A 22,141-nucleotide genomic window follows, 5' to 3' on the forward strand; every position below is an offset into this window, starting at 1 on the left:
ATCGGGTTTCGGGTAACCCAGGAGCGTTACGGTGCTTAATGTAGAAAGTTGGTTCATTAAAGGTTTTCTAGTTTTTTATATTTTGTTTGGAGTAGACTTTGGTGTTATCAAGGTTCTTTTGGGACTCCGAACCTTAGAACAACTCCGTGTGGTAATTTATGACTTGTACGCAAAATTTGGTGTCATTCCAAGTAGTTTATGTATGATTCGACGCGTTTGGAGCTAATTGAAAAGTTTGAAGTTCATAATTTGATTCAAGTTAGTTTTGGGATACGATTCTTGTTTTTGATGTTGTTTTATGTCTTTTGAGGGTTCAAGCGGGTCCGTATTACGTTTATGGACTTGTTGGTACAATTGGTCGGGGTCCCGAGTGGCTCGGGTGGATTTCGGACCACCCAAAGCTAAGTCTGGAAAACTGGAAATGCTCGTTTTGGTTTCTTTCTTCACGAACGCGGAGGTGGAGTCGCATTTGCGTAGAAGGAATTGGGGACTCGGCAGTTTTGCCCTTCGCGTTTGCGCTTGAGGGCCCGTATTCGCATACAGCTGAGCTATGCGAACGCGGAGAAGGCAGAAGCACACGTACATGATCGTAAACAGGACTACGCGAACGTAAAGAAGGAATGGTCAGCCCACCGAACAAGCCTTCGCGATCGCATGGCTTCCCTCGCGTTGTTGAAGAAGAGCTTCACTGCATGTGCCAGTTATGCCTTCGCGATCACGTGCCTTCTTCCTCTATCGCGAAGAAGGAATCACTGGGCAAAATGGATTTTATTGCGGGACTTGGTCTTTTTTCTCTCATTTCCCACTTGGTCCTCGGCGATTTTGAGTACATTTTGTGAGGGATTTTCATAAACATCAAGAGGAAAGTGAACCCTATCAATTCTTTAGTCAAAAATGCGGATTATGGGTAGATTTAACATGAAATTAAGGGAAAAATTGTGAGATTTTGCTAGAACCTAGGGTTTGGTAAAAATAAGATTTGACCACAAAATATATTATGTAAATGAGCATAAACTATATATTTGAATTCGTGAGGTCATGGGTAAAGTTTATATTCGACATTTTTTGGAATCCGGGCACGTGGGCCCGGGGGCGAATTTTTGGAACCTTCCAAATTGAGTTGGGTAATTACTCTAATAGCTAAATTATGAACTTTTGAGCATATATTTATTAGTTTATATGACTTTTGGTTAGTTTCTTAGTCCTCAGGGTCGTTTGAGGAGTTCTAGTGAGGTTGAAGAGCTGGATTAAGGACTTGGGACCGAGGTAAGTTTCTTGCCTAACCTTGTAATAGCGAACTTATACCCTTAGGTGTATTATTGTTGTGTGCTACTTGTTATGGGAGTTACGTACGCACAAGATGACGAGAGTCGGTACGTAGCTATATTTCATGATATGTTCGGGTAGACTTAAATTCACATCATGCCTTTATTTGTACTGTTTATCCCTATCATGTGTATTCATTATCTCTATTAGTATTGATACTGAGGGCTTAAAGTGAAAATAATGACTTAGCCTCTTACTTTAGAAAAATTGGGAAATACTTGATAAACTATAAATCCGTGTCTTCTCGTCTCGCAAGTGCTTCCGCGAGCGAGGTAAACTTCTCTACTCTTGTGGGATCAGGTCATTCGCCTCGGCAGGATGGTAGCACTACTCTTATGGGATCGGGTCGTTCATCTCGGCAGATTGGTAATACTATTCTTGTGGGATAAGTTTGTTCTCCTCGGCAATACTGAGTACAACTATTCCTATGGGATCGGGCCACTAGCCTCAGTAGCTTCGTGCTTAATAATTGGAGCTGGATTTGGTTTCTTAATTATTGAGTTAGCGCCTTCAAGGCTGATTATGATGTGTTTAGTGACTTGATACAGACTCATGTGTGGACTTACTGTGGTTACTTTTTTTGCTTCGCTGCTATTTGTTGTACACTCACTATGTCTACTTTATGTATTTATATTGTTATTTGACCTCTAGTAAGTATCGGAGTCGACCTCTCGTCACTACTTCTTCGAGGTTAGACTAGATACTTACCGGGTACGCGTTGTTTTCGTACTCATACTACACTTGCTGTACATTTTGTTGTACAGGCACATCCATGCCTAGTGGCCTCGTGGGCGCGATGACGTGGTTCTACGGAGACGTAGGCGGTGAGATGCTTGCCTTGCTACGATCTGCAACACTGGAGTCTCCCTCTACCTTGTTTATTATTTCTGTCTATCACTTTTAGACAGTAGTTGTAGTATTTTTGTATATTCTCTAGATTGCTCATGTATTTGTGGCGTCGGGTTTTGGGGATTGTTTTAGCATTTTTTTACTGCTCTACTTATCATTTTTGTACTGGTATTTTAGTTAAGAAAAGAGTAGATACAGATGCATGGGATCTTACTTATTTTGTTTCTTTTAAAAGGAAAACTTTATTTTAAATGTTAAAAAGGGGTAAATAAATAGTAGTTTCATTTGTGGGCTTGCCGAACAATGGCGTTAGGTGCCATCGTGGCCTACTATGGGTTTTGGTTGTGACAGTTTTATTATAAGTACTGATAGCCAAATTAATACTTGCAATTACTGAACTTCAGTATTTGTAAATACCGAAATATTATTGTTATTTTTGGATTTAATTATTTCTTTGTATTTTTAGAAAACCCATAATCCCTATAGGTTTGGGAAAACCCATTGTCCTAATAGATTTGGGAAAGGAAAATCTATTGTCCTTGTCAAATTGGGAAAACTTTTCTCTTATAGGTTTGGGACTATTTGGGATATATATATATATATATATATATATATATATATATATATATATATATATATATATATACGGGTTGTAGTTGGGGATTCTATAGATTGTATTGTGTTTTTCTTGTCATTCATAGTGAAAACCTCTCTCTACTTCTGCCCCAGGGATTAGGCTTAGCCGAACCTTGTTAAATCCCTGTGTTGATTTTTTATTCTCTATTTGCTTTGTCTGTGATTGTGTGCTAGTTAACCCACGATCTTTCGCAACAACTGGTATCGGAGCAAGGATTGGGTTTCTACATATAATCTATGGTTAAGCTGTCTTCATCATTTTCAACAAAGTACGAAGTAGAGAGATTTGTCAGGGGTTCTAGTTTCAATATATGGAAGATTAGGATGAAATCATCCCTGATGTCACAAGTGTTAGAGAAGGCAATTGATGAGGATTTTCTTGAAGAGATGAAAGAGACAAAGAACGCGGACCTGAAGGAGAGGGCTTTGAGTGAGATCTTCATGAGCGTTACAGTTAGCATTCTTAGTGAAATTACCGAAGAAACTTCTGCAGCAACGACATGGAAGAAGCTGGAAGATCTGTATTCTAAGAAATCAGTGACAAACTGCATCTACCTGAAAAAAGGTTATACAATCTCTGTATGAATGAAGGTACACCTATTAAACCTCACCTTTATGAGTTTAATTCAATTATAATGGACATGAAGAACGTGGATATCAAAATTAAGAGTGAGGATCAAGCCTTGATTGTGTTATATTCTTTACCAGTGTCTTATGATACTTTTGTCGATACGCTGCTAAATGGGAAAGACAGTATTTCACTAGAAGATGTTAGTAATATACTAAAATCTAATGAGTTGGAAAAGAGCTTTCCAGACAGTAGAATTGAGGGCGAGGGTGTTGTGAGTAAAGGAAGAACACAACAAAAGGACTTTAACAGGAAAAAGTCAATCGCCAGATCGAAGTCTAGAGCAAGGAAGCAGAACTGCTATGAGTGCGGGGAGCAAGGTCACTACAAGAGCGATTATGCTAAACTGAAAGAGAAAAGACGGAAGCAGAAAATAGATAATTCGGCAAATATTATCGACACTGAAAATAATTATGATGATACTTACTATGTAAGGGAAGTTTGTACTGTAAGTTGTAGTCATGGGCCGAATTCCTTGGTTCTTGATGCTGGTGCTACTTTCCGCATGTGTCCACACAAGAATTAGTTACAACTTACAAGCAGATGAGTGGGATTGTCTACATGAGAGATGATAATCCATAACCAGTAGAGGGGATTGCTAACATCAGATTGAGAATGTTTGCTGGAATTATTAGAAAAATTGAATGTTGACATTTTCCTCAGATAAAGAGAAATTTGATTTCCCTTTCGACTTTTGAATGATCAAGAGTATAAGTTTCACTCCGAGAATGAATACTTAAAGTGTGTAAAGTCTCCATGGTACTCGTGAAGGGTAAACTAGATTCTAAATTGTATCATCTTTAGGTCAATGTAGTTGAAGGAGAAGCTGATGTAGCTTTTGGAAAAAGTAATCTGAATCAGTCTCAGATGTGGCACTTGCGACTTGGTCATATGAGTGACAAGATATTGTCTTTGTTGATCAAGAAAAATTTGCTGGATGGGTATAAAAAATCAAGTTTTGAATTTTTGTGAGCATCATGTATTTAGTAAACAGACAAAGATAAAATTCAACAAGAAGGTAGAGCACAAGACTAGAGACAAGTTAGATTATATACATTCAGACTTGTGGGGTCCAAACAGAGTTCCCTTTAAGAGAGATGCCATGTATTTTATGACTTTGATTTATGATTACTCAAGAATAGTGTCGGTGTATTTTTAAAAAACAAAAGATGAGGCATTTCTGACATTTGTTAAATGGAAGACGATGGTTGAGAGGCAGACGAAAAGAAAAGTTAAGCGTCTTCGAACTGACAATGGGTTAGAATTTTGTAATTCTGAGTTCAATAATTTCTGCAGTAGAGAGGGCATAGTGAGACACCATACTTGTGTTGGAACACCACAACAAAATGTTGTTTTAGAATGTATGAACAGAACGCTTTGTGATACGGCACGAAGCATGCTTTCACATTCATATGTTAGCAAGGATTTTTGACCCGAAGCAATCAATACAATATGTTATTTGGTCAACAGATCTCCATCCACAACTATTAAGTTCAAAACTCCTTTTGAGGTATCGTCCGGCTCGCCTGCTGATTATTTAAATTTAAGGATATTTAGTTGTCATGCTTATGCTCATGTGAGGGATGAAAAACTTGAGCCGAGGGCACACAAGTGCTTATTTCTAGGGTATGCAACTGGAGTAAAAAGTTATAGGTTGTGGTGCACAAATTAAAGGGCTCCAGGGCTAATTATCAGTAGGGATGTAACATTTAGTGAATCTGCCTCACTGGACAGTTGGAGGGAAAATGCAATAGTAGAAATAGATCGTGGTGTCAGTGACTGCATAGAACTAGATATTGAATATCCACTAGCTCAGCCCAGTAGTTCTAAAGTAGAGGAAATGGAGGAGATGCAAAATATTTATCAAGATGATAATATTGATGCACCTGCACAACAACAACCATATAGCATTGTAACAACCAAATGTAGCTGATGGTAATTTTCCTGGATATGTAAATTTTATGAAATTTGCATTGTCAGTTGCAGATCAGTGGGTTGGTGCTATGGGTGAAGAGATTGAGTCTCTTCATAAGAATCAAACATGGAAGCTTCTTCCATTTCTAAAGGGACATAAAGTACTAGGGTGCAAATGGATTTTCAAAAGAAAAGAGGGCAATCCGGGGGTTGAAGCATCAAGGTACAAGGCAAGATTAGTAGCTAAAGGTTTTACTTAGAGGGAGGGGATAAATTAAAATAAAGTTTTCTCTCCATTAGTAAAAGTATAGCTCTATCAGGGTCTTATTGGCTTTGGTGGCTTTTCATGACTTAGAGCTAGAGCAGTTAGATTTGAAAACGACATTCTTGCATGGTGAGTTGGGTGAGTAGATTTATATAAGTTAACTTGAGGGATTCATTACTCTGGATAAGAAAAATCACGTTTTCTTGCTTTAGAAATCTTTATATGGTCTGAAACAGTTGCCTAGGTAGTGGTATAAAAGATTTAATACATTTATGATTCAACAAAATGCATTTTCTCGAAGTGCATATGATGGTTGTGTGTATTACAAGAAGTTTGAATATCTTGCTCTAGTGTATAGTTGTTGTTATATGTGGATGACATGCTTATTGCTGCTAAAATCATGTCACATATTATCCAATTGAAGAAGCTGCCAAGTGAGGAGTGTAAGGCCCCGAAAAATTTCACCCAAAACTCGGGGTTTCGTAATGCGGAGGTAGACTTATGCGTTGATAATTGTAGAGGCGGATCAGACTTTTTAGGTTGAACAGTGCATTGCGGAGTTGAATTTTTTTTTTTGGAAGTGCAGGGCATTTTTGCGGTCCATTCTACAGTCGCAGAACTGATCTGCGGACCGCAGATCTGCCACAGAATGAAGTAGAAATCTGGGCAAAATTTCGGACCATTATGCGATCCAGTATGCGGTCGCATAATCATTTCGCGGACCGCACAACCCATCGCAGATCCAGCATGAAATTTTGGGAGGAAAGTTTTACGGCGTATTATGCGACTGCAGAATAGGTCTATGGACCACATACCGATAGCAGAGTGAGGCAGGGGTGTCCAGTTCTGGAGGGCCATTATGCGGTCATATATGCGACCACAGATCTGTGTCGGGGCTTCATTTTTCTAATTATTTTTACCCGACCCTATTTTGATTAAAATCCCTTGGGGCTCGTTTTGAAGACAGAAATATGATATTTTAGAGAGAAGTGAAAGTATTCTAGAGAGAGAGGAGGAAACCCTAGGCTAATTGTGCATCAATCCTTGCTTAAATCTTTGAGAATTCATAAGGAAAACTCATAAGGTCTCCATTCAAGAGGTAAGGTTCTAACCCTAGCCTTCAATTTCGAGTTTAGGTAAAAGATGGGTAATTGGGAGTATGATTCTTGGGTACGAGAGTTGTTATTTATGCATGCATGTAGCTATGAGGATGGTGGGGAGGTAATTGAACTAGTATGAGTAAACTCTTGGTATTGAATTAGTTGTGGAGTGAAGAAAATCTTGTGGAAGAACCTTGTAATCAAATTCGCACACCTAGTTTTTGATAAAATGCTCAAATGAGTTGAAACCATGAATATCTTCCTAATTTGTGTTCAATTTTGCTATGTCTCTAAATAGATCGAAGTTGCTAGGATTTTCGAAACTGTGTAGTGAATTAAGGAAAGCTAAAAGCGAGGTATGGAGGCTAAACTCTTCTTTTTGTATCGGAATTCTTGAATCCTTATAAAGTTCTATTATGTATAGTCGAACTTGAAACTCTATTGATATGGGGTATTCAAACTAGTAAAATTGATTCCCAATTGTCATAACGTGTTAGAACCCTCGTGTGTTAATGATTCTCTATTTTTGACTTAATTATGTTATACCCCTTTTGGGAAGAAGATCATGTATGAAATCAATGTGATTACACACTTATTTCTCACATGATAAAACCTTATGAACTTACACTTGCTAAGGCCAAAGGTGCCAAATGGTTAATTTAAAAGGGAATTCTTTTGTACAAACTATTCTTGTTTTGGGAATCCAAAATGTGGCATTGTGAATACACGTCCACTAGCATATATTGGGAGTGCGCAACATGGTATACGAGTGGTGGTATTGTCAATACACCTCCACCCGCATACATTGGGGTGAGGCGGTATGGCCTCTTTGTGTAGAATTTTTGGTATTGTGATTGCACCTCCACCCGCATACATTGGGGGGTAAGGCGGCAGGGCCGCTTTGTGTAAAGGTAGTTGTAGAGGATCCCCGACTTATGAAGTTATTATTGTTATTGAAATCTCTTAATAAATTTGCTATGGCTTTAACGACTAACTAAGCCTTTTATTGTTACCATGATTCATCACATTCATGTTGTATTTCCAAGTCCTTGCATAGGTGTTTGGTTTTCGTACTAGTACTATTCGACATGTACTAATGTCCCTTTTGCCGTGGGTGCCGCATCTTTAATAGATGTAGGTGGTTCCATAGCATGTGGTATTGATCAATGATAGAAACACACCCTCTCCTCAGCTGACTTGGTGAGCCCCACTTTACTTTGGGGTCCTGTATCTCTTGTTCCATGTACATAGTATTTTGAGGTATAGCTGAGGCCTTATTGCTGGCACTGTCGTAGCACTCTTTTGTTTATGTTAGAGGTTCCGTAGACATAGTGTGGATTGTATATGGGTATTGGAAAAGTCAAACTAGCCTTGTTGTATTTGAATCACTTGTTGCACTTTAACTATGATTGTGTATATATTTTGAGACTATAAAATGAAGTGACTAATGGTAATGAAATTGGCATTATTCACGGAATCCACTCAATGTTTAAATTAATTATATAAATGTATCTTCCCTTTTATTCATAGGCGAGTTGGGTAGAAGGTAATCTAGCAGGCTTGCTCGACCGGATTTTCTCGGTTGAGCGCCGATCGTGCTCCCCGAGGTCGGGACGTGACAAACTTGGTATCAAAGCCTCAGGTTTTAAAGTGTCCTAAGATGTTTCGGAGCTGTGTCTAGTAGAGTCCTTCTTATCAGTGTGTTATCGACCACATCTATAATTAGGAGGCTACTTGGACATTTAGGAATAATACCCTTTGCGATAAAGCTAATTGTAAGATTATTCCACCTTTAACTCGTGCTTTGCTCTAACTTTCAGTACATGGTGCCTAGGAAGAAAGCAAGAACTGGCCAAGGAGCCAATGTCACCCCAGGAGTGGCAGTTGATTCTATATTTGATGATGCTGGTGAGCACCCGAGGGGTGATGATATTCCCCCAATTACTAAACCGCTTGAATATATTATTCCTGATTAGACTGCACCAGTTCCTACACCTACTGAGGGTGAAATGGCCCCTCTAAATGATATTCCAGTTCCACCTCCAGCCCCAGCTTCCGGTCCCAGTGTATATGATGGGGATCTTTGGGGAGACATACATATGTTGGCTCAGATAGTGGATTCCCAAGCCTAGAGATCAAATGTTGCACCCACTTCTTCTAGTTAGTCAGGGGATTCCGCTAGTTCCAGGGTGAACTGGTTCCTCCAGGGCTTCATTTATGAGATGCACAAGACTCTCCGAGTTATGCGTTCTACTGAGATGGAGGGAGTGGAGTTGGAATCCTACCTCCTGAAAAGGGTAGCCTATTCTTGGTTTGAGATGTGGGAGGAGTCCCGTGAGGAGGGAAGCCCTCCGGCGAGGTGGAGTGAGTTCACCAATGCCTTTATGGATCATTTATTGCATGCCAAGACTAAGGCTTCCCATGCCACTGAGTTTGAGAGCCTGAAGCAGGGTAGCATGAATGTGTGGGAGTACCATATGGAGTTCACGCGCTTGTCCAAGTATGCTATTCACATGTTGCCCACTATGGATGTTAGAGTGTGCCGGTTTATGCAGGGTATTAGCCCTTTGGTTATTAATGAGGCCGCTATAGTTGCCTTGAATTCTGATATGAACTATGGGAAGGTGGTGGCATTTTATCAAGCTACAAAGGACTGTAAACTGAAAAATAGAAGGGAGCGTGAGGGTAGCACAAGGCCCAGACCGCGGGCAACTTAGGTGGTCCTTATGGTGGTGGTAGGTCAATATTTAGGGAAGGGTCATCAGGGCCATCTCAGTCATTCGCTCAGTCATTAGCTTTGGCCTGGAGGGAGATTCCAGCATCAGCGGAGGCCCCCATGCCCTAAGTGTGGGAGGATACACTTTGGGGCCTTCTTCATGGACCTACCTATATGCTACGGGTGCGGTATGAGGGGTCACATTCAGATGGATTGCCACGCGTCCTGCCAGATCATGGGTAGAGGTGCGGCACAACCAGCTAGTTCTGCAACTACTTTATCCACAGCACCTCCTCCAGCTGGAGGCACCCCAGCACCCGCAGGGCGTGGTGCATCTAGGGATTGTGCACCGAGTTCGGGAGGACCCAGCAGATTTTATGCTATGCGGAGGCGTTGGGATTCAGAGACTTCTCCAGATGCTAGCACAGGTATATTGGCTGTCCAATCCCATGATGTATATGATCTTATTGATCCTGGTTCCACTTTGTCATATGTAACTCCTTATGTTGTTATGGGATTTGGGATAGAATCGGAACAACTTCATGAGTCGTTCTCTATATCTACTCCGGTTGGCGAGTCTATTGTGGCCGCGCGAGTTTATAGGGATTATGTTGTCATGGTGCGTGATCGGGACACCCTGGCCGATCTCATTGAATTGGGGATAGTTGATTTTGATGTAATAATGGGGATGAACTGGCTTTATTCATGTTTTGCTAAGCTTGATTGTTGAACCAGGACTGTTAGGTTTGAATTTCCAATTGAGTCAGTGATTGAATGGAAGAGGGATGATGTGGTTCCAAAGGACAGGTTTATTTCTTACCTTAAGGACACGAAGATGATTAAAAAGGGTGTATCTACCATTTGGTCCAGGTTACGGACACCGATGCTGAGGCACCTACACTTGAGTCCGTGCCTATTGTGAATGAATTTCCGAAGGTCTTTTTGGATGAGCAACCTGGGATCCCACTAGATAGGGAGATTGATTTCGGGATTGATATGATGCCGGGCACGCAGCCTATATCTATTCCATCCTACAGAATGGCACCAACAGAATTGAAGGAGCTAAAAGACAATTGAAGGGTTTGTTAGAGAAGGGTTTCATCCAGCCAAGTGTGTCACCTTGGGGAGCATCGGACCTCTTTGTAAGAAAGAAAGATGAGTTATTAAGGATGTGTATTGACTATCGACAGCTCAACAAGGTCACGATCAAGAATAAGTAACCACTGCCAAGGATAGATAATTTGTTTGACTAATTGCAAGGTGCTAAGTATTTCTCCAAGATTGATTTAAGATCCGGGTATCAGCAATTGAAGATCAGGGAGCAGGATATTCCGAGAACAGCTTTCAGGACCCGGTATGGACACTTTAAATTTCTGGTAATGTCTTTTAGGCTAACAAATGCCCCGACAACTTTCATGGACCTTATGAATCAAGTCTTCAAGCCTTTTCTTGACTCCTTTGTGATAGTGTTCAATGACGATATACTGGTATATTCACGAAGTCGAGAGGACCATGCAATCACCTCAGGGCAGTTCTACAGCCTCTTTATCAGCACAAGTTGTATGCGAAGTTTTCGAAATGTGAATTTTGGCTTGAATCTGTCACGTTCTTGGGTCATGTCATCTCCAGAGAAGGAATTGAGGTTGATCCTCAGAAGATTGCAACTGTGAAGAATTGTCCTAGACCTACTACCCCAACAGAGATTCGCAGTTTCTTGGGCTTAGCTGGATATTATAGGAAGTTTGTGGAGGGGTTCTATACTCTTGCCTCTCAGTTGACTAAATTGACGCAGAAGGCGATTAAGTTCCAATGGTCAGATGCTTGTGAAAGGAGCTTCCAAGAATTGAAATCAAAATTAACTACGACATCGGTGTTGACCCTACCAGAGGGTACAGATGGGTTTGTGGTATGTTGTGATGCTCCAAGAATCGGATTTGGGTGTGTATTAATGAAACATGGCAAGGTGATAGCCTATGCTTCTAGGCAACTCAAGAATCATGAAAAGAACTATCCAACACATGACTTAGAGCTTGCAGCGGTGGTATTTGCATTGAAAATTTGGAATCATTATCTGTATGGGGTCCATGTGGATATATTTACGGACTACAAGAGCCTTCAATACATTTTTAAACAGTAGAAATTGAATCTGAGGCAGAGAAGATGGCTTGAGTTACTCAAGGATTATGACATCGATATTCTGTATCATCCGCGGAAGGCTAATATTGTAAAGGATTCTCTTAGATAGAAATCTATGGGTGGTTTGGCTCACTTGGAGGCATATCAAAGGCCATTGGCCAAGGAGGTTCATCGGTTGGCTAGTTTGGGAGTTCGTCTTGCGGATTCTAGTGAAGGAGGAGTGATTGTGCAAAATAGGGCTGAATCATCGCTTGTTGTGAAAGTCAAGAAAAGGCAATACAACAACCCATTATTGGTATAATTGAAGGAGAGGATTCATAAACATAAGACCATGGACTTTTCTCTTGGCATGGATGATAGTACACTAAGGTACCAAGGGCGACTATGTGTTCCAAACATGGATGGTCTCCAGGAAAGAATCATGACCGAGCCTCACACTTCTAGGTATTCCGTACACCCGGCCTCTACCAAGATGTACCATGATCTTAAGGAAGTCTACTAGTGGAATGATATGAAGAGGAATGTAGAGGACTTTGTGGCAAGATGTCCAAATTGTCAGCAAGTGAAGGCTGGACACCAGAAGCCCGGTGGGTTGGCACAAAATATAGAAATTCCGATGTGGAAATGGGAGATTATCAATATGGACTTTGTGGTAGGACTACCTCGCAAGTTCGACTTAATTTGGGTAATTGTGGACCGACTCACGAAATCAGCACATTTCTTACATGTTAAGGCTACCGACACAACAGAATAGTATGCTCAGTTATACATAAAGGAAATAGTCAGGTTGCATGGCACTCCAGTTTTTATTATCTCAGATCAGGGGGCACAGTTTATGGCTAATATTTGGAAGAAACTTCAGCAAGGTTTGGGTACTCAAGTGAATCTTAGTACAGCCTTTTACTCGCAGACTGACAGACAGGTAGACCGGACTATTCAGACGCTTGAGGATATGTTGCGAGCTTGTGTTCTTGACTTCGAGGGTAGCTGGGATTATCATTTTCCGCTCATAGAATTTTCCTACAACAGCAGTTATCATGCTAGTATCCAGATGGCACCGTTCGAGGATTTATATGGTAGAAGATGTAGATCTTCCATTGAGTGGTTCGAGAATGGGGAAGCAGAATTGATAGGGTCGGGCCTCGTGCATCAGGCTACATAGAAGGTTAAGATCATTACAGAATGGTTGAAAACTACTCAAAGTCGTCAAAAGTCCTATTTGGATGTGCGTCGCAAGGATTTGGAGTTCAAAGTAGATGATTGGGTATTCTTGAAGGTTTCCCCTATGAAGGGTATAATGTGGTTTGGTAAGAAAGGAAAATTGAGTCCGAGGTTGATGGTAGGCTATAATATTGTGTTTTAGTCACTTATTACATTCCAATTTACTGCACTTTAATTGAGTTTGAGCGTTAATTGCTAGTGTTTTGCACTAATTATGTGTTTTATGCCTTGTAGGAGTGATTCCGAGATACGTAGATGTTATGGAACTAATTAGAGCTAATTGGAGCTTTGAAGTCTGAGTAAAAGCCCAAAGGATTTAGCCGGAATCGAGTTCGAGGATCGAGGATCACTTATGGGCGTCAAAATTCAAGAAAGAATAATCTGCTGAAAAAATGCACGGGTGCGGCGCACTGGGCGATGCATAGTACGATGCATTAGTGTAAATATCTGTCAGAAAATAGCAAACTTCAGAGACTGGGTTTTTGGGGTCTGTCAGGAAAAAGCACTAATGCTACGCACAGTGCGAAGCATGAAATACAATAAGTTTGCAAGTTTTCCTATTTCGGCTAGGAAATGGTGATTTCTTTTGGGCCCAACCCTACTTGGTATAAATACATGGGAAAATGGTATTTTTTGGACTTTTTGACACATCTAAGACCTAAGGAGGCTAGAGAGAAGGTGGAGAAGCCAAAGCACAAGGAATTTATCATTCAATCTTCACTCAAAACAAAAGTTTGGATTGTTTAATGCTTTTCTTTATATTTGTGATGCATTACTCCATATCTGTGGAGTAGTTCTCTTTAGGAATTGATGAATTTGGTGTTTTAATGATTGATTGGGGATATTAACACTAGTTTTTATGTATTGAATTGTTTCGGGTGATTTAATTATTGCATCGATATTCACATGTTCATGTAATCGAGAGAGGCATAACTTGTGATGTTTTTGCATCATCATGTTGGTTGAATTCATTGATTCTTCATAGTAATCGAAAGAGGCTAGTTGAATTATTGTTTAGACCTAGGTAGGATGATAATCGAAAGAGGTTCTCCTAAAGACCAGTCCACTACAAATTCGTGCATATCTTCACTGAGCATAAGTTGGTTCATATTGTGAGGTTGAGACTTAATAGAGAGAGGCGTTTCTACTAAACGTTTGAACTAATAATTGAGTGAATTCGAGAGACTCACTTGAACATTAGAAGTGAATTAACGAGAGTTAAATAACATACAATTATCTTGCACCTGTCCAATCAACCCTTATTTTCTCATGTTGATATCTTCTTTGCATAATTATGTTGAATTGTCATTAGTCAATTAGATTTAGAGTCTTAGTTAATTTTAGTTCTTAATCATATAATCTCAATTGTTGATAATTTTGGATAGAAATCTAGGTACAAGCTACGAAAATACTATTTAACTCCAATCCCTGTGGATATGATAATTTTCTATACTATCTTTGACTAGCGAGCATATTTAGGTGTGTGTTTTGAGCCTGTCAAATTTTGGCCTAAGGACAAGGAATTCATCATTTAATCCTCACTGAAGACAAGAGTTTGGATCGTTTAATTCTTTTCTTTATATTTGTGATGAATTACTCCATATCTATGGAGTAGTTCTCTTTAGGTGATTGATAGATTTGGTGTTTTGATAATTGTTTATGGATATTAACTCTAGTTTTTATGTATTGAATTTTTTGCATCTATATTCACATGTTCATGTAATTGAGAGAGGCATAACTTGTGATGTTTTTGCATCATTTTGTTGGTTGAATTCATTAATTCTTCTTAGTAATCGAAAGAGGCTAGTTGAATTATTGTGTAGACCTAGTTAGGAGGATAATCGAAAGAGGTTCTACTAAAGACCAGCCTACTACGAATTCGTGCATATCTTCACCGAGCATAAATTGGTTCATATTGTGAGGTTGAGACTTAATCGAGAGAGGAGTTTCTACTAAATGATTGAACTAATAATAGAGTGAATTCGAGAGACTCACTTGAACATTAGAAGTGAATTAACGAGAGTTAAATCCCAGACAATTATCTTGCACCTATCTAATCAACCCCTATTTTCTCCTATTGATATCTTCTTTGCGTAATTTTGTTCAATTGTCATTAGTCAATTAGATCTACCATCTTAGTTAATTTTAGTTCTTAATCATATAATCTCAATTGGTGACCATCTTGGATAGAAATCTAACTACAAGATACGAAAATACTGTTTAACTCCAATCCCTATGGATACGATAATTTTCTATACTATCTTTGACTAGCGAGCATATTTAGGTGTATGTTTTGAGCTTGTCAACTTTTGGCCAAAGCACAAGGAATTCATCATTCAATCCTCACTCAAGACAAGAGTTTGGATCATTTAATACTTTTCTTTATATTTGTGATGAATTACTCCATATATATGGAGTAGTTCTCTTTAGGGATTGATGGATTTGGTGTTCTGATGATTGTTTGTAGATATTAACTCTAGTTTGTATGTATTGAATTGTTTTGAGTGATTTAATTATTGCATCTATATTCATACGTTCATGTAATCGAGAGAGGCATAACTTGTGATGTTTTTGCATCATCTTGTTGGTTGAATTCATTGATTCTTCTTAGTAATCGAAAGGGGCTAGTTGAATTATTGTTTAGACCTAGTTAGGAGGATAATCGAAAGAGGTTCTCCTAAAGACCAGCCCACTACGAATTCGTGCATATATTCATCGAGCATAAATATGTTCATATTTTGAGGTTGAGACTTAATCGGGAGAGGAGTTTCTATTAAATGTTTGAACTAATAATTGAGTGCATTTGAGAGACTCGCTTGAACATTAGAAGTGAATTAATAATGGTTAAATCCAAGATAATTATCTTGCACATATCCAATCAACCCCTATTTTCTCCTATTGATATCTTCTTTGCTTAATTTTGTTCAATTGTCATTAGTCAAATAGATCTAGAGTCTTAGTTAATTTTAGTTCTTAATCATATAATATCAATTGCTGATCATCTTGGATAGCAATCTAGCTACAAGCTACGAAAATACTGTGTAACTCCTATCCCTGTGGATACGATAATTTTCTATACTATCTTTGACGAGCGAGCATATTTAGGTGTGTGTTTTGAGCTCATCGAATTTTGGCGCCATTGCCAGGGATTGGCAATCAATAGTGTTTGAAATAGTATGTAGTGCTAATTCAGGATTTTTTTCCTTTTGTTTTATTTTATTTTTCTTTTTTACGGTTGGTGTTCTTTGACTGTGCGCAGTTTATAGGTTAGATTGGTGCATGACTCGATCTTATGGGAAACAATTGCTACCATATGAGCCAGAAATAGAAAAATAACTACAACAACTGAAGAAGAAAAGAAATCTCACCGAGACGTTAGAAAAGGATAGGCAATCCTCAACCAAAGATATGGCCGAAAATGGTGAAGATAATGTGAACCTGACTGCGAGAGAGGCAGCGCAATAAAGAGAAAAATTGGCACGAGATGCTGAAGAAGCAGGTTTTAGAGATGCACAATGTATTTATGAAGAAGAGAGGGGTCAAAGACTTAATCAAAATCAACCCGTGGGTGTAGGAAAATTTAGAAACATAGCTCCCGGTGCTGGGAGGCCACTTGGTGATTACTCTAGACCGATCTACAACCAAGGTTTGTCAAGCATTCGACCACCTCCAGTTGCAACAAACAATTTCGAATTGAAGCAAGGGTTGCTTCAAACTCTGCAAAACTGTTGTGTCTTCATAGGAAAGATGAAGAAAGATCCAAACAATCATCTAATGGACTTCGAGGAGAACATGAACACCTTTCAATATAATGGTGTTTCACAAGATGCAGTTTATCTAAGGGCATTCCCCTTCACACTAAAAGATGATGCGAAGCAGTGGCTTCAAATCTTGCCTCAAGGATCAATTCGAACATGGGAGGAGATGACCAGAAAATTTCTTGAAAAATATTTCTCCTTAGCGAAAACGGATAAGTTTAGAAGAGAGATCCATAACTTCTGCCAGAAAGATAATGAAATAGTTTTTGAAGCTTGGGAGAGGTTTAAGGAGATAGTCAGAAAGTGTCAACACAATGGTATTGAACTCTGGATGCAACTCCAAGATTTTTGGGATGGGTTGACACTGGCCTCATGCAAACTACTGAGCGATGCAGCCGAGGCCCGTTAATGAAGAAGACACCAGGGGAGATAGTCACTATTCTCGATGAATTATCCGAAGATGCAAATCAGTGGCCCTCTAAAAGTGCTGAAAGAAGATAGGCGAATTTTGTTCAACCGGTTGATGCTAACACATATGTGTAGGTATAGCTTGATGCTATGGCAAAAGAGATAAGGAAGTTGACCTTAGCCTCAATACAGAGTAATACTCATGCAGCATGTGATATTTGTGGAAGAGTACACCCTACTCATGAGTGTCAAGCCTCAACTGAGGAAGTTAATGTTATTGGAAATTACAACTTTAATGCAATGGGTCAGAGGCACCCCGGTTTTTCATGGAGTTCACCAGGAGGTACAGCAAATGCATGGCAACAAAATAACGCTAGACCTCATGGACAAGGGGTGCCTGTTTTCCAAAATCAGCAAAGCCAACAGTTTTGCCCTCAACAACCAATTCAGTCTAGGTTAGAAGATCTAAAGAAGTCCTTCATTGTCAAGACATATAAGAGATTACATGCTCATGGCGCAACTATCAAAGAACTTGGCACAGGGTTGCGAAATTTGGAGAAGCAAGTGGGACAAATTACCACCATATTGTCTGAGAGGATCCCAGGTACTTTGCCATCTGACACTAAAAGGAACCCCAAAGAAACTATAAATGTTGTAACTCTGAGAAGCGGTCAAGTATTGGAAGAGCCCACTCCGGTCCAAAAAGAGAATGTTCCTGAAAAAGAAATTGAGAAGCAGCTGATAAATGAAGTTGATAAAAAGAAGACATGAAAGAAGGGAGCTGACAAGAAGAAGAAAGAAAACAATTCGAGAAGGGATGAATCTAATGAAGAGATCAAGCACATGCATGCTTTACCTTTTCCCCAAAAGCATTATAAAGAGAAGTTGGATAAACAATTTGAGATGTTCCTAGATATGCTGAGACAGGTTAATGTAAACTTTCCATTCACAGATGTGCTCTCCCAAATGCCTGCTTATGCAAAATTCTTAAAGGAGATCCTTACAAAGAAAAGGAAGTTCGAGGAGACATCAGTGGTCAAACTCGCAGAGCATTGCAGTGCTATCTTGCAAATTATGCTCCCACAAAAATGTGGAGATCCGGGGAGTTTTACTATACCTTGCTCTTTAGGCTCTATTAAATTTGATAAATCTTTATATGATTCTGGTGCCTCAATTAATTTAATGCCTTTATTTATTTACAAGAAGTCGGAGAGTGAGATTGGAGAGATAAGGTCGGTACCAATATCTCTGTAGCAGGCTGACTAAACAACTCTGATACCCGAGGGGATAGTGAAAGATGTTTTAGTGCGGGTAGATAAGTTTGTATTTCCTGTGGACTTTATTGTAGTAAATATAGAGGAGAATAAGGAGGTCCCTCTTATTTTAGGAAGACCATTCTTAGTAACGGGTAGAGCAATATTAGACATATATGACAGAAAACTCATGCTTAGAGTGGGGGAGAAGACTGTAACTTTTGAGATGAATGTAGAAACGGGGCTTAAAAAGGAGAAGCCAGCTGCAAGTGTTGAATGGATAGTGAAGAGTTCAAAAGAAAAGTCTACAACGAGTGGAAAATATAAGTGTGGGGTGTAGCCCAAAAGGGCTGAGAAGAAGCTTTTTGCATGGATGTGTGCACTATAGAGCCTGATTTTGACTCAGACCCCGACTAGATATTCAAGAAAGTTTTCTCTACCTTATACTTTTTAATTGTGTATCATGGGGACATGCCATAACTTAAAGTGTGGGGTAGGGGGATAATTATATGTTGTATGTATGTTAGTTTTAGTTTTTATTTTGTAAAATTGAAAAACAAAACAATTTGTTTTTAAAATTTTCAAATTTTTCCAATGATGGATATAATTCGACAAGTTTCTTGAGGGATTTAAGTCGAAAAAAAAAGATAAAAAGATTTTCTTTTGTTAGGTAGTGTAATAATTCCCCCTTGGTTTTTCTTTGTGTCGCGGTTCTTTTCCAAGGGTTTTGTTTGAACCGGGTATAGTTAGTTTTTATTTTTAGAAGTAGGAAACCTTGTGCTATGATTTGAATTGGAAGCAATGTCTCTTGACTTTATTATGACTGGAGAATAGTGAGTGATTTTAGTTGTGACGCTTAGGCTCTGTTTTTGACTCTTGCATAAGCACCTTAAATTGTATAAGTTTAACTTTGCTTAACTGCTTTGACTAGAGAGTCTTGATCATCTAGTCTTGAGTGAGTTATGTGCCATGTGTGTGTGAGGTTTTTATGTTATTATGTGCATTGCATTTGATGTCTAGTACTTGCCCCATTTATTTGCAAAGCGAATTAGTAGTTTTCTTCAGTTTGGGAAGTGATATAGACATTTCTTTGTTGAGCCAGTTATATACTTTTACCCACCTAATTGTTATGTATCTTAGTTAACCCAACTGAGCCTGTAATCCTGTTTCTTTTGGCAACCACATTACAAGCCTTACCCATTTGTTTGAATTGACCATCTATTTTAACCATTTACCTCTTGTGAGCACTTGAATTTGGTATGAACTTTGTAAAAGTTAAAGTGTGGGGTGTTGGTTGGGCTTTTAAGTGGAACTATTGAAATAAGGAAAAAGGTGCACTGTTTTGAAAAGGTAAGAGCCACTTGAATTGAAAAAAGAAAAAGAAAAAAAAAAGAGATTAATTGTACGATTGTGAAAAATAATCCTTGATAGTGGTTACTTATGATGTAATTGTGCTTAAATAAGTTGGGAGTTAATATTTATTGATGTGAAGGTGGAGTTATGGTTTGATATAAGTGTGGGGTTTCGAACAATGAAATGTATGTATTAAAATGCTTAGGGAGGTGTAGTCACTCTTATATCTAAATGTATCCTACCCGTCTCGCAGCTTACATTGCAACCAATGAAAGTCCTATTTGATCCTTGACTGAATGGGCTCGATTAGTTGAGTAGTACACTACGGGAAAGCCTATGGTTCATCTTTTGTGGCATATGAATGTTGTTTCTGAGAGTGAGTGAATTCTTTCTATCTTGAATTCCTAATTATTCTTAACTTTTATTGTGTGTGGAACTACTCTCTATTATTGTGAGGGCACTTGATTCATGAAGGAAAGGCAATATTGTTGACCTCTATATTAGAGTAAGTGAGTGAGTTGTAAATAATGCATTGTGCTTTTGAGTCAATTCTTGAGGTGAAGATGTTACACTAGTGCGCTTAGTCTATTTTAAATATTCTTGGTGTAATGAGTTAGGAGAGTTGCTTAGTAAGGTTGTGTCTATATAAAGTGTGGTGTGATTGCTCGAGGACAAGCAATAGTTTAAGTGTGGGGTGTTGATGGTAGGCTAAATTCTTGTGTTTTAGTCACTTATTACATTCCAATTTACTGCACTTTAATTGAATTTGAGTATTAATTACTAGTGTTTTACACTAATTGTGTGTGTTATGCCTTGTAGGAGTGATTTCGAGCTATGTAGATGTTATGGAACTAATTTGAGCTAATTGGAGCTTTGAAGTCTAAGTAAAAGCCCAAAGGAATAAGCCAGAATCGTGTTCGGGGGTCGAGGATCACTTTTGGGCATCAAAATTCAAGGAAGAATAATCTGCTGAAAAAATACACTAGTGCGGGGCACTGGGCGACGCACAGTGAGACGCATCAGTGTAAAAATCTGTCAGAAAATAGCAAACTTCAGAGTCTGGGTTTTTGGGTTCAGTTAGGAAAAAGCACTAATGCTATGCACCCTGCTACGCACAGTGCGACGCATGAAATACAATAAGTTAGCAAGTTTTGTTATTTCGGTTAGGAAAGGGTAATTTCGTTTGGGCTCGGCCCTACTTGGTATAAACACATGGAAAAACGGTATTGTTTTTAGACTTTTTGACACATCTAAGACCTAAGGAGGCTAGAGAGAAGGTGGAGAAGCCAAAGCACAAGGACTTCATCATTCAATCCTCACTCAAGACAAGAGTTTGGATTGTTTAATGCTTTTCTTTATATTTGTTATGAATTACTCCATATCTATGGAGTAGTTCTCTTTAGCGATTAATGGATTTGGTGTTTTGATGATTGTTTGTGGATATTAACTCAAGTTTTTATGTATTGAATTGTTTTGGGTGATTTAATTATTGCATCTATATTCACATGTTCATGTAATCAAGAGAGGCATAACTTGTGATGTTTTTGCATTATCTTGTTGGTTGAATTCATTGATTCTTCTTAGTAATTAAAAGAGGCTAGTTGAGTTATTGTTTAGACCTAGTTAGGAGGATAATAAAAAGAGGTTCTCCTAAAGACCAGTCCACTACAATTTCGTGCATATCTTCACCAAGCATAAATTGATTCATATTGTGAGGTTGAGACTTAATCGAGATAGGAGTTTCTACTAAACATTTGAACTAAAAATGGAGTGAATTCGAGAGACTCAGTTGAATATTAGAAGTGAATTAACGAGAGTTAAATCACAGACAATTATCTTGCACCTATCCAATCAACCCCTATTTTCTCCTGTTGATATCTTCTTTGCGTAATATTGTTGAATTGTCATTAGTCAATTAGATTTAGAGTCTTAGTTAATTTTAGTTCTTAATTATATAATCTCAATTGTTGATTATTTTGGATGGAAATCTAGCTACAAGCTACGAAAATACTGTTTAACTCCAATCCCTGTGGATACGATAATTTTTTATACTATCTTTGACTAGTGAGCATATTTAGGTGTGTGTTTTGAGCTCGTCAAATTTTTGCCAAAGCACAAGGAATTCATCATTCAATCCTCACTTAAGACAAAAGTTTGGATCGTTTAATGCTTTTCTTTATATTTGTGATAAATTACTCCATATCTATGGAGTAGTTCTCTTTAGGGATTGATGGATTTGATGTTTTGATGATTGTTTTTGGATATTAACTCTAGTTTTTATGTATTGAATTATTTTGGTTGATTTAATTAATGCATCTATATTCACATGTTCATGTAATCGAGAGAGGCATAACTTGTGATGTTTTTGCATCATCTTGTTGGTTGAATTCATTGATTCTTCTTTGTAATTGAAAGAGGCTAGTTGAATTATTGTTTATACCTAGTTAGGAGGATAATCGAAAGAGGTTCTCCTAAAGACCAGTCCACTGCGAATTCATGCATATCTTCACCGAGCATAAATTGGTTCATATTGTGAGGTTGAGACTTGATCGAGAGAGGAGTTTCTACTAAATATTTG

At 38.6% G+C, this 22,141-nt stretch overlaps 1 protein-coding gene and 1 non-coding gene across 2 annotated transcripts; one reads left to right on the forward strand and one right to left on the reverse strand.

Annotated features, from left to right (window-relative positions):
• Window positions 1-16,763: 16,763 nt before the first annotated feature.
• On the reverse strand, window positions 16,764-16,870 carry LOC142177732 (small nucleolar RNA R71). The gene has a single exon (XR_012706291.1). It is a non-coding gene; the product is annotated as a small nucleolar RNA R71 (small nucleolar RNA).
• Window positions 16,871-17,800: 930 nt separating this feature from the next.
• LOC142177116 (uncharacterized) lies at window positions 17,801-18,550 on the forward strand. The gene is made up of 2 exons (XM_075245580.1): window positions 17,801-18,170; window positions 18,306-18,550. The coding sequence occupies exons 1-2, from the start codon at window positions 17,801-17,803 to the stop codon at window positions 18,548-18,550; spliced, it is 615 nt and encodes a 204-aa protein (XP_075101681.1).
• The last annotated feature ends 3,591 nt before the right edge of the window (window positions 18,551-22,141 follow it).

Source organism: Nicotiana tabacum, chromosome 23 (assembly GCF_000715075.1).
Source record: "Nicotiana tabacum cultivar K326 chromosome 23, ASM71507v2, whole genome shotgun sequence".
Lineage (NCBI taxonomy): Eukaryota > Viridiplantae > Streptophyta > Magnoliopsida > Solanales > Solanaceae > Nicotiana > Nicotiana tabacum.